At 27.2% G+C, this 16,732-nt stretch overlaps 2 protein-coding genes across 4 annotated transcripts; both read right to left on the minus strand.

The window, feature by feature from the left end:
- Positions 1-246: 246 nt before the first annotated feature.
- On the minus strand, positions 247-5,992 carry Der-2 (Derlin 2). The gene is made up of 6 exons (XM_089222509.1): positions 5,661-5,992; positions 5,491-5,556; positions 5,247-5,414; positions 2,834-2,956; positions 1,119-1,282; positions 247-524 (listed from the first exon to the last, which is right to left on the minus strand). The coding sequence occupies exons 1-6, from the start codon at positions 5,751-5,753 to the stop codon at positions 413-415; spliced, it is 726 nt and encodes a 241-aa protein (XP_089078635.1). The 5' UTR covers positions 5,754-5,992; the 3' UTR covers positions 247-412.
- Git (ARF GTPase-activating protein GIT1) lies at positions 5,841-15,946 on the minus strand. Of its 3 annotated transcripts, none has more exons than XM_089222484.1 (13): positions 15,381-15,946; positions 14,154-14,284; positions 13,968-14,068; positions 13,733-13,907; positions 13,545-13,675; positions 13,297-13,489; positions 13,160-13,232; positions 12,904-13,080; positions 12,742-12,845; positions 12,522-12,663; positions 12,209-12,378; positions 11,756-11,926; positions 5,841-11,458 (listed from the first exon to the last, which is right to left on the minus strand). In XM_089222484.1, the coding sequence occupies exons 1-13, from the start codon at positions 15,430-15,432 to the stop codon at positions 11,297-11,299; spliced, it is 1,782 nt and encodes a 593-aa protein (XP_089078610.1). In that variant the 5' UTR covers positions 15,433-15,946; the 3' UTR covers positions 5,841-11,296. The 3 variants fall into 3 exon arrangements, with proteins under 3 accessions (XP_089078610.1, XP_089078611.1, XP_089078609.1); XM_089222485.1 differs by having other exon boundaries at positions 12,209-12,382; positions 12,439-12,663; positions 15,759-15,945; XM_089222483.1 differs by having other exon boundaries at positions 12,209-12,382; positions 12,439-12,663; positions 15,381-15,945.
- Between the last annotated feature and the right edge of the window lie 786 nt (positions 15,947-16,732).

Genomic DNA, 16,732 nt, shown 5'->3' on the forward strand with positions numbered 1-16,732 from the left:
ATAACTTTATGGCATAAATCATTATATTATGACCATAATTTTAATACATGGATATTTTGTGAACTATTACCAGATATTGATAAGCATGACATTTTTTTCTTCATTTTTTGGCATAAGCATTTTATAAGCACCCTGTACTGTTTTTATAGTTTTTACTAATGTTGTGACTTTTGTTTATACTTAATTGATTTCCTCAAAATTTGTATTTAAAAAAAAAAAAAAAAAAAAAAAAAAAAACAATTAAAATGATTATAGACATTTTACTTATAATTTGGTTTTTGAATAAATAAAAAAAAATATGTATATGAATTACCTATAAAATAATAGGTTTATTCAATTTTTAATAATTTTAAAATTATTATTTACAGTTTAAATTAACAGTTCAACACAACAATATAGGAATTACACTGACTCATTCATTTTGACGACCTTCAGGTGCATTTCCTCCCCAATTAAATCCTCCTGGGCGAAACTCTGGCGGTGGCACATGATCCTCTTCTGGCGCTGGATCAAGAAGGTGTTTTCTGTTAAAAAGAGTAAATAAATAACATGATTAAATCTAAATGTACATTACTATTTGGATGAACATTAGAACAATTTATGATTAGATGTAAATATGATGATAGGTCTGCAAGTATGCACATTTCATAGGCGTGTCCAGACCTCATTCGCAGGTCATGCACAACAGTGGCATATCTAGGGGATGGGGAAACTGCCAATCCTCCCCCCCCCCCAAAAAAAAAAAAAAAAAAAAATTTCTGTTAGGGTTTGGGGATTTGAATTATACAAATGATGGAAAATAAAAAATTTAATATGAAAATAGAAATTGAGAAAAAAAGGTTCATATTATGCATCAAAATGTACTATGCAAATTTGATCAAATTGACCCGTGGACACGCCTATGGCACATTTCAAGAGTTGAATAACTTACATCCATTTAACTACCACCTAAAACCTTGATTAAGTAATTATTTTAGATATATTTAAAACGCAATTGAGACAATGAATACTAAGATCCACACAATAGTTCTACATGATATGTGTATGGCAAGTCATGGTTCTTTGTACATAAGTACATAACTATTTTTAACAAAATATTATACAATTCAAATACTTACAAGAAGAGTGGTGTTTTGAGTATCTTAAGGTTGGCCCTATGTTGAGGGAGCACATCTTCTAGATAATAATAACAATGGCCAACAGCAATTCCCATCAAATCCACCCATGGCGTGTTTCCCAACAAAATTGAAAAACCAAGTAACACCCATGGCAAGTATGGAGCCTGTTAAAAATCAAAATATGTACTTAAATGTAAAATTTCATTTCATACATTAAATAATTAAAACAGCCAATAAGGAGTTTTTTTTTTTTTTTTTTTTTTTTTTTTATTAATTAGCTTTCAGTAAAAACTATTATAATAAGGAGTTATTTAGTAGTTTCTTTTCTATATGCATATAGAAGCTATTTAATGGCAAATTGGCAATACGAGTAAAATTAAGTTTATTTTTGGTGAATGTAGATATTAAACAAAGTTTATTTATGACCACCACAATATACGACCATATAATTCACAGTTTATGACAAGAATACATTTCAAGATGAGGAAAAGTATTGATACGGATTCACAGATTGTTTTAGAGATAATAAGCTATTTTTTCATTTTTAAGTAAAATACATATTTTGTGATTAGTTAAAGAATTATAGTTATATTTAGATAAATAAAAAAATAATAATTGTTTTCAAAATGCTTAATAGTCCGGATTGAAAGAATTGTAACTTTAGTTTCAATCCGGATATGTATTGATCTGAATTTGGAGATGGTAACTTTTTTTTAAAATTTGGTTACTATTTTCCTGGTCTCTTGAACATCATTATAAACAATTTTAACTGCATTATTCTATGAAATTAAGAATCTTAGTAAGTAATAAAAAAATTAACTCAACTTTTAAATTAATTTAATAGTATTAATTATGAAAATTTGTTGGTATAGAAATTGTCAATGGACTGATAAAAATGAAAGTATAATATACAGAATATTAAAATAGCAACAGTACACTTTTTACAAAGTTGTTTATCTTAAAAAACTTAATAGTTTATTTTAATGGTTAAGGAATTAACATTATTAATTTGAAAGTCCTGTTAAAAATGTATACAATTCAAATATTTTTAGTCTTTCTACATGTACCTAATAATTACAAAATCAAATAGTTTTTTAATTAAATTTAAATTTAGTTTTGTTTCATTATTTAAACATTAGGTATATTTTTACCTCATCTAGTACCATGAATTGTTTATTTTTTTTTTTACATGTTATGAATATTCCAAAACTTAAATAGGTGGTACAATTTATAAGTTTTGAAGTTTGTTGTTTTTACGATTTTGGGTACTTAGCCAAGATTTGATTATTTTTCAATATTATAATTTGACCATATGGTTAATGTGACATGTGAATAACTCATGGAACAAGGTACCTTATACACTTTTTTACAGTTTTATATGACAAAATGTTTTTAATTTTAAATCATTAATAATTTATTTACCCATTGACCTACATGAGGTGGCCTTTAATAACAAATCGAGATATTGATATTTTTGTTTAAAAATGTCTAAGAGAGAGTAACTTGGCATGATATCTAGGTGAGAATAATAAGCAAATCTCTGCTTTTAAAACAAAACCGTAAATTCTAAAAACTTTAAGCAGCTATAACGTTGAAACTGTGAAGTAGAAAAGTTCCATTTTCAACCCATAGAAATTTATCAAGGAAAATTTACTTCGAGTAATCGCAAGTTATTGCCAACTATTATTTTATAGAAGATTATATTAAAAGATTACCTGAAAATTTAACACACCAAAGAAGTTCATTCTAATATATGGGTTTCTTCTTGACCAAATATATACTAACATTATTGTTAGTGCTTGTCCTAAGAATAATAAATTGATAAAAAATGCCCAAATCTGATAATATTAGTTAAGTCACATTAACAACTAATTTAAAACTATAACTATACAATGTTTATCTCATTTGGTTAGATTTATTACTAATTCATTAGACTTGAATTAATTTAACTATAAAGACATTTAAGTAATTAGAAAAAAATGTTAACAGAATAATAATTGAATAATATTTTGATTCCAACTAAAAATATTGGTGAAATAAAAGCAAGTTTTACTCATAAATTTATAAACTTTTTAAAAACTACTAGACTGTTATAAACGTGTGATTTTTTGGCAAAATAGTAGATGCTTTCAGTGGCGTCTTTTAGGGGGGGGCAAGGTGGGCATTTCCCCCCCCCCCTCCCCTTGTCATTAGCGGGCTACTATCGGGCTGGTCGACTTGGCCGGCCCGGGCCGGGTATATGGTGCTAGTTTTGGGCCACAAGCCCGTAAAAATGATTCATAACATTCATGTAATTGCTAAATAGAATATAACCATGATTTGTGGCTCCTACTAACACGTAAATAATTATAAGGTATCTGACATCTGTATTCTGTATGTGCAATGGTGGACTGGAGCAATAAATTGAGGTAAAATTCCCCTTAAAATATGTCATCATATAGTAGCTAATAGCATTGAGCATATATTAATTACTCAATGCTAAATACTAATAGGTAATAATGTAATATAGGGTATCCCTCTACATATTATATTTTATATACCTATGTATTAATTATTCATTGTAATCTTTCAAAAAAAATGTGTTATTTATGCCTAAAGTAACCACAGTTATCACAGGTAACTAACTAATATGTATATAATTGTTTAAGATGTAAGAAGACTGTTTGTACTGAGATAAAATTGTAATTGTTAGCGAGTGGTTTTTTTTTTAAATTATGGCCTATGGGCAGTTCAAAATTTCCCCCCCCCCTTTCAAAACCTGAAATTACGCCACTGGATGCTTTATGGAGAGAGATTAAAGTTATTAAAATTATTGATCTGATAAATAGATATAATACAATGTTAATGTGTAAAAAATTAAAATCTAAACATTCAATTCATACCAAGTGTGTAAAATGACAACATATACTTCTGTAATTTTCTAATTACTTTGAAGACCATAATTTGTGAACAAATGTACACTTTTATCAAACAAGACATCTGTGAAAAGTTTTGCAAAATAATTGTTGAATATTGAAAAACTAAAATGGTGATAGACGTGTGTTACAGGGTATATAGCGTGTTGCTTAGGTTATTAACTTATGTAAGACCATAGATAACCACATACAAAATCAAAATGATTCAAAATGTTTTCTAAAATATTGTACAGAATTACAAAAATCGTCAGTGAATTTAATGCAAGTGCTATATTAGCTGTGAAAAACAATGATGTCAAGTCACCAACTTCAACATTCAAAATTACATACCAGATGGATTGATTTTTTGTTAAAGAATAATAGGTATGCCAAGTTTCAATGTTTAAACATTTGATTACTTTGTCAGAATCTATTGCTATACTGCAGTAATTAACCTATATATTGTTACTTCTGGTATGTCATTTTGAATATATATAGGTTAATTACTGCGATAAAGCAATAGATTCTGACAAAGTAATCAAATGTTTAAACATTGAAACTTGGCATACCTATTATTCTTTAACAAAAAATCAATCCAACAAGACTTTGCAATGGTACCAGACTTTTAGTGAAAAATATGAACAATATTTTAGGAAGTAAATGGAAAATCTAAAAGAAAAGATTTATTGTTCCCAAACATACAAATCATTGGGACAAAAATAGCAATTCAATTCAAACATTTGTAGTTTCCATTATTCCATTATGATTCGCCTGGTATTACTTGTTGAATACAAGTGTATGTGGACTAAATTTGAAAAATTCATGACTTTTACGTGGTTTATTTGTGTACACTTTAAAATAGAAAAACAAAAAAATGTACATTAAATATTTTGAAAAACATAAGTAGAAAACAACAAGAAAATTACTAGTTTCCTTTAAATTAAATTTAGGATGAAAGATGAAGGAATAATATGTAATTTATAGCTAATAAAAAAAATTTTAAAATGTAAAAAAAATTTATGATAAAAAATATTGTATATGTAGGCCTAAATATATATTATTTGATATAAAACTTTCAATTATGTTCATTTGATCTATATACATGTGTAGGTATTCTGAAATAAAGCAACAGTAAAGTATTGTAAGATCATAAATAATTATCAAGATATCAATTAGAAAATATTTTACCCAACATTTATAAATGTAAAATTTTTTTTAGTTACTGAAAGGATACAATCATTAATGTGGCACCAAACAAAAACATCATTACAAAATCAGCTGTTCTCGAACGAAATGACCCTTCTTCGAGCATACGACAATAACGATATGTGAATATCATGTTGAATAGAAAATTGAAACCAATATTTCCGAAAAATAGAAAAGTGGTAATCAATCTCCATACCTGGAATTAATTAAATTTCAATATTCAATGTTAAGTAAATTATATAATCCTCATTCATACACTGTATTTTACGTACTTGAAATTGTTTTAGTATCAGCAATGGATTGAAGTATAATTGAAATGGGGAGACCACATCCAACTGCTATAAATTAAATCATGTATAGGTATTCATAAAGTCATTTGAGTGCATTTGATTTCTTACCATTACTGGTCCAAGAGTAAAACAGAATACAATAGTATACTTACAACTGCTAGGGTGGTGATTACGCAAGCTGTAGTGTATGCTCTGGTAACAGGTGGCATTTGCATGTATGCGTGTCGGAGCGTATGGTACGCCATGACAGTCCGAGAAAAATCGTATTCCCGTAGGTTCGTTCAATTTGTACACAATACACAAACAGTGGCCCAGTGCGATGGTGAGATTGGATAACGCAGTATCGTCAGCAGCATTAAAACGGTATCAAGACGATAATAAAACGCTGTTTAAGAATAATTTTCACGATACTTACGTTACATTATTCTCACTTCGTTCTCATTCTCGGATAAAACGAATGCAAATCAACCACATACACATATTTTTACTTAAAAAATCATGTTTACATACTACTTACGTATGTGTATAATAATATATTATTGTTATGTGATTATATAGATTATTAATATTCTTGTCATGATAACGTGTGTTGGTTGCTGATAAAAAAATGTTTATTGACAACCACGGTAGAATTATAGACTTTTCAATATTTAGTATAAACACAGATTATATAAAATTTTATAAATCTGTGGTATAAGGTCTATGTGTAGAATAAATTGGGTAGTCTCTTTCGCCATTGACTGCAGCTGCTGCTTGTGAGTTGCCTGTCTGTTTTTGTAGTATCATTAATTAAATAAATATTATAATAGTTAATACTACACCAGTACACCACCATCATTATTCTTGGATAATATAACCCTACTACTCTACCACCGGAAAATATACTGAAGTTGAAAATCGAAGCATTATTTCGAATTTTCGACTACTTATCGTGTTCATACACGGAAATGTTAAAAACACATCATTGTAAAATCAAGCGGATTATCGTTTCGCTCGAAATCTAAAACTACATCTAATATAATATCACAAAAATAAAATTACCAAGAATAATTTACTAATTAGAGGTATTTTTTTTTTTCAGCGATTTTATTTTCTTATAGTCATCGTGTTTTTTAGTACCTACAGTATTCTTATTTCGTGCTTTTTCCCCCGAATATTGGTCTGAATGCATATTGTAGGTATATTATATTTACCAGCAGACAGCTCCCTATATAAACATAGTAATTTTTTGATTATTTTTTATACAAGACCGTTAGCCGTAAATTGCACCCCCCAAAAAAAAAATAATAATAATAAATACATTTTATAAACACAAAATATTTAAGGTAGAGATTTGTTATACGACCAAAGTATCTCTACGCTAAGTACTCAGGTTGTTTATTTTGGAATTAATTAGATCTGTATAATATGTCATCTCACAAATATCTGTGTCTCAGCTAGCATGTAACTGTTAACAAGTTACATGATTGCCTATGAAAACATTTTGAAAACTATCACTATATTGTCATTCCCATAGGACATAGCGCATAGATATTAATATCTCATTAGATATTTATATCTATGGTAATACTTCACTCACATAATATAGACATAGTTTTATTGCTCTAATTATCACATTCATATACTACAAAATAACATAATAACTCGATAATACAAGTTGGACAAGATATCTTGATTCTTTAGCTAATGGACAAAGCTTAAAGAAAGAAATCAGTAAACAAAATTGCAGAGAGAAAGAACTATATTTTTTTTGTGTCTGTCATCACCTTTTAGGACAGTAAAAATGCTTAGATTTTTTTCAACATTCTTTTCTAATAGGAAAGTAGTGAATCTAGTTGGTAGTTTTCCCAGTAGTTTTTAAAAGTGCCGTGAAAAACAAAAGAAAAATTATTTTTATTTTTTGATGTAATTCTAAAACAAATGACCATAGATACTCGTACATGCAATTTTGACTGAATGTTTATATTAGCATTTTTTTACACCAAAATATTTACAAAATATTTTGAACTGTTTACGGCAGGGACGGATTGGGCCTTCGGGAAATCGGGAAATTCCCGATGGGCCGCGTGCTAACTAGTTGACGGGGCCGCTGCATGCGTTACCAAACTACGGGTGTAACCTGTCGCAAATTAAATTTTAAAATTTATAGATTTTCATAAATACGATTTTAAATTTTATTCATATCAATTATTGCAAACTAGAAAGCAATAAGTCAATAACCAAAATATGAATAATAAATATTACCAAAGTCTATGACGCATAATATTATTATATTAATTAATAATTATTATATTGTATAACAGGATAAATTTAACAAAAACTGAATAATGATTTAGCCATAATTAAAGTTATAGCCATAATTCTAATCAAAAATAAAAAAATCTCCGTGAACAGTAAATCTACAAATAATCTGATATTCCGTCTTCGTTTTGTCGCCTGTCGGCGGGTAACGACGACGAATTTTAACAATGCAAGTCGGCATGGAACTGTAGTCTGAACAATAAAAATGTTTTTATTTTAAATTTAGATTATTATTATTATTATTATTATTATTGTAATAAGTAGTATCGAATTGATATAATTATAAATATACATATTAGTTTACCATCTAAACATGGGGCCGCTAAAAAGTTATTTTCCCGGGCCGGTCCAAAATTCCAATCCGTCCCTGGTTTACGGCAATTTAAAATTTCATGTTTTTTAATTTTTTTTCTATAAATATCAACAAAATTGTATTTGTGAAAAGGTAATGAAAGGCTCCTCATATATTGCGGTTGAAAAATATTAAAAATGCATAGGCACAAACTTTTTTATAATCATTTAAAGTTTGAACTTTGACAAAATGTATCAAAATCTTGAAAATTATCAATCATTGTAATTAAAAAATTATGAAATGTTCAGTTTTTATAACTAAGGATTAAAAATTAAAAATATAGATTCTCATATATTGTTCTTATTATGGCCAACAAATCTAAAATATATATAAATACAGTTATTTCTTATAGACATTTTAAATTCAAATTGTAAATTTTTATTTCTTTAATTTAAATAAAATTAAATTTTTTAATTACATCTAGATTAGTATTCTTGCTCTACGATAAGAGGTATTACCTCAGTGTATAGAGCAAACCTAGTAAAATTCATATGTTAACCATACACTTTGTTCACATTTATCAACTACTATACTATTTATAGCAATAAATAAATTTATTATTATTAAGAGGACGCTACACACGTAAATATTAAAACCAAAAACAAGGTTCACGCGAACACGTTTTATCGGAGCTATAATCACCCTAGGGATCCAAAATATTTACACAATAAAGAAGACAACTATTTCTATGACGTAGTGTTTTTATTTTTTTATTAAAATAATTAGGAAAGGAGTTATTAAGGCTCAAATATGCATGATATTATATGTTTTAAAAAAAGCTTATAAAACTACATTGAGTCAAAATATGAAAAAAATAAAAACACTACATCACAGATAAAATTCTCCCCAATACATGGTAAAAATTTCATGAATTTATTATAAATGTAGCCAGTGTATTTTATGTTCGCGTAAAATAGTTTTTAACAATATTTTATGGTAAATACAAATATTCGTCATTAATTTTAGCGCTGTTCCCGTCATTCCCGATGCTAGCAGCTAGCGTTCGTTCGGTAAACTAAAACCCCAACCCCCACTCTACTGCCAAAACAACTGTAACCGGTACGGCGACGACGCGTCGCCGTTATCGGCAGGCATTGATATTATATAAATATTAAATAATAATTATTGCAGTTCGAAGAAACAACCAGAAGCCAGATATATAGCCAGATAATCTTAGATTATGGATTATCATTATTTGTTTTTACATTATTCACACTATTCACAGTTCACACTATTTTAGCCGTCCATTATAATTTGCTATTATTTATTCAACAAATAAGAGATCAAACATAATTCATACACTAGAGAAAATTATAATAAATAATATACATCAATACTAAATTCTTATATTTTTTTAAATACTTACAACCTACAGGGCAGTTTGGACGAAATTACATATTAAATCCAATAATATCGATTTTGGTTATTTTGTTGTGATTTAAAAATAAATATTATTCGTGGATATAAGAAACTTTTAAGAATATATTGATATATTGTGGTATTTTATACACACAATGACATTTTCAAATGTATTTTTTGGGGAAAAATGAATTTAACCTACTGTAGAAGATACTATAATGCAGTAATGCCTAATGCTAAAATTAATTACTTTAATCACAATAATATTATAAAATATGCCTATTGCCTATCTATAGTAATATTATAGACATACCGTCTCAAAATCTCGTTTTTCGTACACAATAATATTATATCATTGAATTTAAATTTAATACCATTGACCGACTATTATTGTAACCTACTGTCAGCCTGGTCTGGCCGAACACAAGCCAGTCCCGCATTTTAAAATACCTAATCAGAAATCTACGTTTTTATGTTTAATAATATTTTATAATATTACATACTTATTACTTATTAGATAATATTTTAATTTATTATTTCACCATTATAATATTAATAAATATATATTTTATACCAGCAGCGGCCCACCGCGAAATTTCCCGGTATCCCGGTCGTCCAGTCCGCCACTGGTCTTGAGTATGTTTAACATAAATTTTAAGCGTACGTGATTTCACCGAACTTAGAACTATAATTATACCAATATTATAGCTGTGATCTAAATATGTCTTCTTTGCCTTCACACGGTATCATATTATCAATTTACTATTATTAATTTTTATATTTCTCAACAATTATTTAATCTCAAGTTTTATTTAAAATACCTTCTCACAATGTTCATAATCATATCCCTTTTTATATTCTCAACCACAATCATCCCATGCACAGAATGCTTAGATCGGCCAATAAAGTTTGACCATCGTCCTTTTATTTTTAGTTTATTTTAATGTTATATTTATATTTTTACATAGTTTTTATTGAATACTATTGTAATATTGTACTATTATCATAAAATATTACCTATATTATACACTCTTTCATAAAAGCTGATTGGCCCTATCCTAAATAATAAATAAATACAATTTAGAAAGCTTTTCTAGGATGTCAACCACAGTCACCATCAAAATCAAAATTTTTTTATTATTTTTTAAGAGTTAATTTAATTTTTTGATAGTATTCTGATTAGTTGAATTGAGATAAATCTAGCACAAATAGTGCCCTAACTATTAATCTCTATAACAAGTTTTTTTTTAAAAAAATAAATAATTTGTTAGGTAATCAACAGAGAAATTGTCAAGGTTGGAATAAAAGTGAACTTTTAAACACAATTTAAGTATAGTTAAATATATTATATTATAAATATAACAATAAAAGTAAATATAAACTTTTGATTTTTTTCAAAACATCATAAATAATTTTAAATATAAAAATTAATATGCAAAGATAAATAACTTATACTTTAAATTAACATGATGATATAAATCATAAATGCATTATGAATACAATTAAATAGATTATTAGTGATATTAGGTGCCAAGTTTCCAATAAAATACTAGTTCAATAGTCAAAATTAATATAATCAATATTATTGTTATCAAAATTATTGTTTAATATATTGATAGTTTATTATATAAATTCTACTTAATCAAACTTAAATTATAATACAAATATACCCTGTATGTGTATTTTATTATCAATAAATAATTATAAGGAACTTAGGAAAAGTTTTAAATTTCTATATTATAAAAATATTTATTAGTTCTTTATCATTGATTATATTCAAAATCTAGTCAAAAGCTGTTTAGTAGCTTTTGCAATATTGAATGAGCAATCTCGTACTCTTTCTACCCCAGCCTCCAAACATGCACATTCAAGTTGTAGTTGAGTAGTATTTGTATTCAACGACCATAATGCCGACTTTAAAACATCATCATTAATACTCTAAATATACAAATTACAAATTTAATTTTATATGATTGTTAAAAATCAAAATTATTAGAAATGTTATGTTTAGGTTTTTTTTTCTATTTGATTAATATTTCAACACTGCTTATAACGTTATAGTAACTTTAAAATTTGATGAATACCATTTAAAATCAAATAAGTACATGCAATTATTACAAATATTCAATTTTAATATGACCAATCTTATCACATCTAAATTCATTATTGTTCTACCTATAATCAGTGGTTTATGATACTATAATAATAATTATGAAGGAAATATTATTTGCTTACATGAGGAAATATGGCAGTGAGTTCAACTACAGCAGTCTTAATTTTTTCCGTGCCAGGAACAAATGCTTTACAAGCTTCTGATGATCTTATGTTAGTCCATAGTTCTTGTATACCCTTGGTCACTTGAGCGGTATGACGAACAACATCTTCATATAGTGGTAAATTACCTGTCTAATAGATTTTATGGAATATTATTATTAAGAAACATAAATTAATAAATCAAAAATACCTAATTAGTTGTACAAAGATTTAAAAAAATTTATATATTTTGAAGTATCTAGGAAACTTTTGTGTATCTTAGTAATTGTGGTTTAATAATTACTCATACATACAGGACTATCTAAATGTCATGTTACAGAACTGAGAAGGATTGCACAAGACTTTAATTCTATCTAGTTATTAAACATCATACCTTTATAATGGTTTAATTGAAATATGTGAAAAATGTCTTACTTGTATACTTCGATTCATATCACATTTTATTCCTTCTCGAGTTTCATACATTGATACAGGTCTAATAGGTCGTTTAACATCACCACACTCGTTTTCATTAATCACTACTGCTGGTTGTTTTAGACGTAACATTTCACTTTTCAGTTCTACATTTTCTTTAGTAATTTCTTCTACCTTATAAACAATTCCATAATAAAATATTTATTATTTTATGTACTAATTAAACAAACTTTTTTTTTCAGAAAATCAATTTCAGAAATCAATTTTGAAATTTTGGCTTCAGATTCTGATAATTTTGTTTCGAAGTCCTTACCATTAAACAATGGCAAATTAGATAGTGCATGGTTCATACTAAATTTGTTTGAATTTATAGTTTCTTCAGACACATTTTTTTCTACTTGAAAACAATTCTCATTACTGTTTAACTTGGTAGGTGGCTTAATATGTACAGCCATCTTTAAAATAAATGATTGACAATATATTTTTAAGCAATAATTTAAGATAAATAATATATCAACAAAAACAAAAATTACCATTGCAGTAATTTGTTCAGGTGTTGCATAATCTTCATCAGAAGCTACATGATCATAAAGTGGTTCATCATCATCATATTTTAATTTCGAAATAACTTTATTCACTAAAATTTTAATACATTTTAAACTGTAACTGAAACTGGTTTTTTAAAATGAATTTACCTGGTTGAGTTCTTCTGTTAATCTCAATTAAAATTTGTGTAACAAGATTTTTAAATTCTTTTGCTCCATAACAAGCTAATTTTTGCCGGCCTTGATTTTTCATTGATGATAAATCAGGATTTACTGGTAAAAATGGTACTGACATAATATGAGCTTGCGAATTTTTATGTTGCCAAACTTAACAATAAACCATGATATATTTTAATAATAAAATATAAAAAACAATATAAATGTATAAATTTAATGTATAAATTACTTTTTTCAGTTTCTCTTCTATCAATTTCATCAAACACATCCAACACCAAATCTTCAAACAAGTAATTAGGTAACTATGAAAAAATATTTTTAGATTAATAAACTAAAATAAACCATAAAATATGACATTAAATTTACCTGTTGCATTTTCTGTATAGCTCCTTGTTGATCACTTTCTTGTTTAACACATTCATCATTTGGATCAAAAGGTATTATGAGCACTTCATTTTTATGTTCTGCTTTACGTCCAAATACATACATTGAAAGAACATCTAATACTTCATACATGCTATCATTTAGTCTTTCATCAATATCTTTATGACCAGATAGCCTAGAAAATGTCAGGTATAATGTATGAAGTAAAAAAAAATCTTAAAATTAATTACTTGGCACATATCGCTGGTATATTTCCTTTGTTATCAATTGCACGTGGATCAGCTCCATAAGTAAGTAGCAATTCAGCCTGTAATATTTGACCAGCTTTAGCTGCCACATGTAATGGATAACTTCCTTTTTCCTAAATTTATTACAGAAATAAAATATGTTTAAAATAAATAATAAAATATTTACTTACAGGATGATAATAATTAGGATCAGCTCCTTGAGCTAAAATTCTTAGGCTTGTTTCTAGATTTGATGTCCTAACACTAGAATGTAGTTGTTGATTTAAATCTTCTCTAGTATCGCTACTTTTTAATATAAATGATTGCTGTCTATGTTTAGCACGTATAAAATCTTCTTTTAAAGGTCTAAAATATTTTTTAATAAGTAATTAAGAGTAGGAAAAAATTATAAAATATTTCATTTACAGTGGATCCTTGGGAGTAGGTTTTTTTTTGTGAATTTTATTATCACTTAAAGCATGTTCCCAAAGTGTATTAACATTAGCTTGATGTAAAGTTCTAACCATCTAAACAATAACATATTACATAGAGTATTTTGACAATTAATACAACAAACTTCATTATATAATATAATATTTATAAAGTACTCACATTCAATGTAATTGGACACCATTCGGCACTTAAACTTTTAATTTGTGATATGTGTCGCCCAAGACTACGATGAATACTACAACATTCATCACAAATATACAATCCACGATTTACAACAACCCAATCTGGATCTAGACAGAAAATTAGTAGGACATTTATTTTACAAGCCATTGTTTGATTGATAACAATGTAAAAATCCATTTATTTTAATGATTGAGTACACATTTAATAAATATACATTAGATTTAATATAGGTGTTTTATTCATTGTATTACCAAAATTAAAAGAAGTATTTTTATCAATAATTTGATTGCATATTATCACTGATATTTAAGCTTAAAACTGTGCATCTCTTAGCGTGGGATAACATCACTCCTATATAAATAGTCCAGTACAACTTATTCAATAATAAATTAAGACAATATCATTAGGAGGGTTATTCAGAAGGAATACATGAATTGGAGTGTGCACATGAATACAGAGCTCTCCTAATACTTTTAATTTATTTACTTGGGCAGGAGGGATACAAGCTTAATTCCCAAATATTTTTTATTTAATGTGGAGTGGATTTAAATCGTTCACGATGATGTACCTAAATGGTTATACCTTTTTGAAACCTAAGATATTTTATTCATCTTTTCATGGTTTAAAATAATTTACTATTTTTGATAAAGTTAAAAGTGTTTATTATATTTGGCTTGTTCTTTGCCTAGTGCAATACTTAGGACACAAATATGTACAATAAACTATTGTGAAATCATATATCTGTGGGATATGATTGGGTAAATATATATAATATATATAATATCAATTGGGTAAACGCCCAAATCAAAAATTAAGATATTGTCACTAATATATGAGTAAAATAATTTTGCATTTGGAACACACTTGAATTGAGCTCTTTTATTTAATAATTTCCAAATAGACCACTTTTCAGAAATTATTTATACCTAAATATTATTGTACGAATTACACATAACTTAAATAGATATTTTGAATAGTTTTTATAGTTCATCATATATCAACTAGTATTCTTGATGCGAAATAGTAATGTTAAAACCAGTTGTCAGTTTAAAGTTATTATTTTTATATAGTGGTCAGTTGAACTTTGGTATTTTAATGGCGTAACAAAAAAAAAACAAATTAATTCTTTCCTAAATGTATGTTGTAGAAAACTATATTATAATGATATTAAAATAATAGACTATTAATATTTTCATAATATACCTGGAGCACTGCAATCGGCACATACGTCATTGTTTTTATACTTTATAGACATAACTGTGGCGAACTTGTTCGACAATAAAATTCGATGAGTATAATACTGTTATGTGTACAATGTATCAAGTCCACGGAGGTGAGTAGGCGAAGAAAGAAATTAGGATTTAAAAAAATGAACACACAAACAATTGTTTGAACGAAGGACATAGAGAAACATGCGATTTTCAATTGCAACTGATCTGTCAGCAACGTATAAGATACAAGAAGCAACTAAATACACTGTATTAACACTATTAACTATTAGACAAGGCGTCTTGAGAATCAAGGGTGCTTGCTAGGCACAACCATAGATATTAGATAACACTATTGAGAATTATTGACAACCTTTGAATTTTAAAAATCTGCAGTCAGCATTCGATCCATCATAATATCCTTGTTCGAATATATTATAGAAAATAGGTATTATGTAATACCGTAGTATAATACCATTGAGTATAATACTATCATTCTATCACAATTTTAGACCTGAGACTCATATTTTTTTTTTTAGTATCTACACATTATACACGGAAGGAACAAAACGAGCATCGGGCAGTATGGCCACAGAATATATATATGTATAACATATATTCCGTGATATGGCACTCGAGATAACAGCCAGTAAACGGGAAACTCGTCAAATTTTTAGGAGACACTGTAGAAGTGTAGACCATGGTGATGAATTTCACTAGTGGTTGCCTATTCATCTCCTTAAGAGAAGGTCGGCATAAAATTTGTTTTCTCTCACTTGCAAGTTGCAACATGGATATTGGATAATATAACCATAGACATATAACTAAACTTTAGTTTATATATCTATGAATATAACGCTTTCACCGAAATTATTTTTTTCGATTTTTCTGTAATCTTAGAATAAAATCACCCATACTAAAAATTATAGAGGATAATTTTAGAGGGTAGGATATACCGGGTGATTCTTTTATTATTGAACACTTATTATTTCAAAAATTATTAATGTTTCTGAAAATATTATTTTACATAGTTTCTAGTTGTTAAGAACCAACGTTTTTATTAACAAATTATATTTTTTATCATTATAATTTTTTAATTTTTTTACTTTTTTGAATGACAACATAAAGTTTTAATTTCATATTCCAAAGCAGAATATTTTTCTAAGTATTTTGATTCATAAAAATCGAATTTAGGACGATTAGTTCATGAGTTATAAGTACTTAAAGTTTTGACAAGCGGAGTAGTGGACAAACATTTTGCGGGGTAATCCCGTACCACTATCCACTCTGCCAATCTAAACTTTAAATACTTATAAATCATAAACTATTCGTCCAAAATTCGATTTT

This window comes from Diuraphis noxia, unplaced genomic scaffold (genome assembly GCF_037042655.1).
Source record: "Diuraphis noxia isolate RWA-SAM2 unplaced genomic scaffold, SU_Dnox_SAM2 contig0003, whole genome shotgun sequence".
Taxonomy (NCBI): domain Eukaryota; kingdom Metazoa; phylum Arthropoda; class Insecta; order Hemiptera; family Aphididae; genus Diuraphis; species Diuraphis noxia.

Coding starts and splice junctions, on each gene's coding strand:
- Der-2 (XM_089222509.1), bottom strand. CDS start 5,753: ATGGCGTACCATACGCTCCGACACGCATACATGCAAATGCCACCTGTT. Junction 5,415..5,490: donor TGATACTAAAACAATTTCAA/GTACGTAAAATA, acceptor AATTAATTCCAG/GTATGGAGATTGATTACCAC. Junction 2,957..5,246: donor TTGGTGCCACATTAATGATT/GTATCCTTTCAG, acceptor TAATATTATCAG/ATTTGGGCATTTTTTATCAA.
- Git (XM_089222483.1), bottom strand. CDS start 15,432: ATGTCTATAAAGTATAAAAACAATGACGTATGTGCCGATTGCAGTGCT. Junction 13,233..13,296: donor CTATACAGAAAATGCAACAG/GTAAATTTAATG, acceptor ATTTTTTCATAG/TTACCTAATTACTTGTTTGA. Junction 13,081..13,159: donor TAGAAGAGAAACTGAAAAAA/GTAATTTATACA, acceptor TTTATTGTTAAG/TTTGGCAACATAAAAATTCG.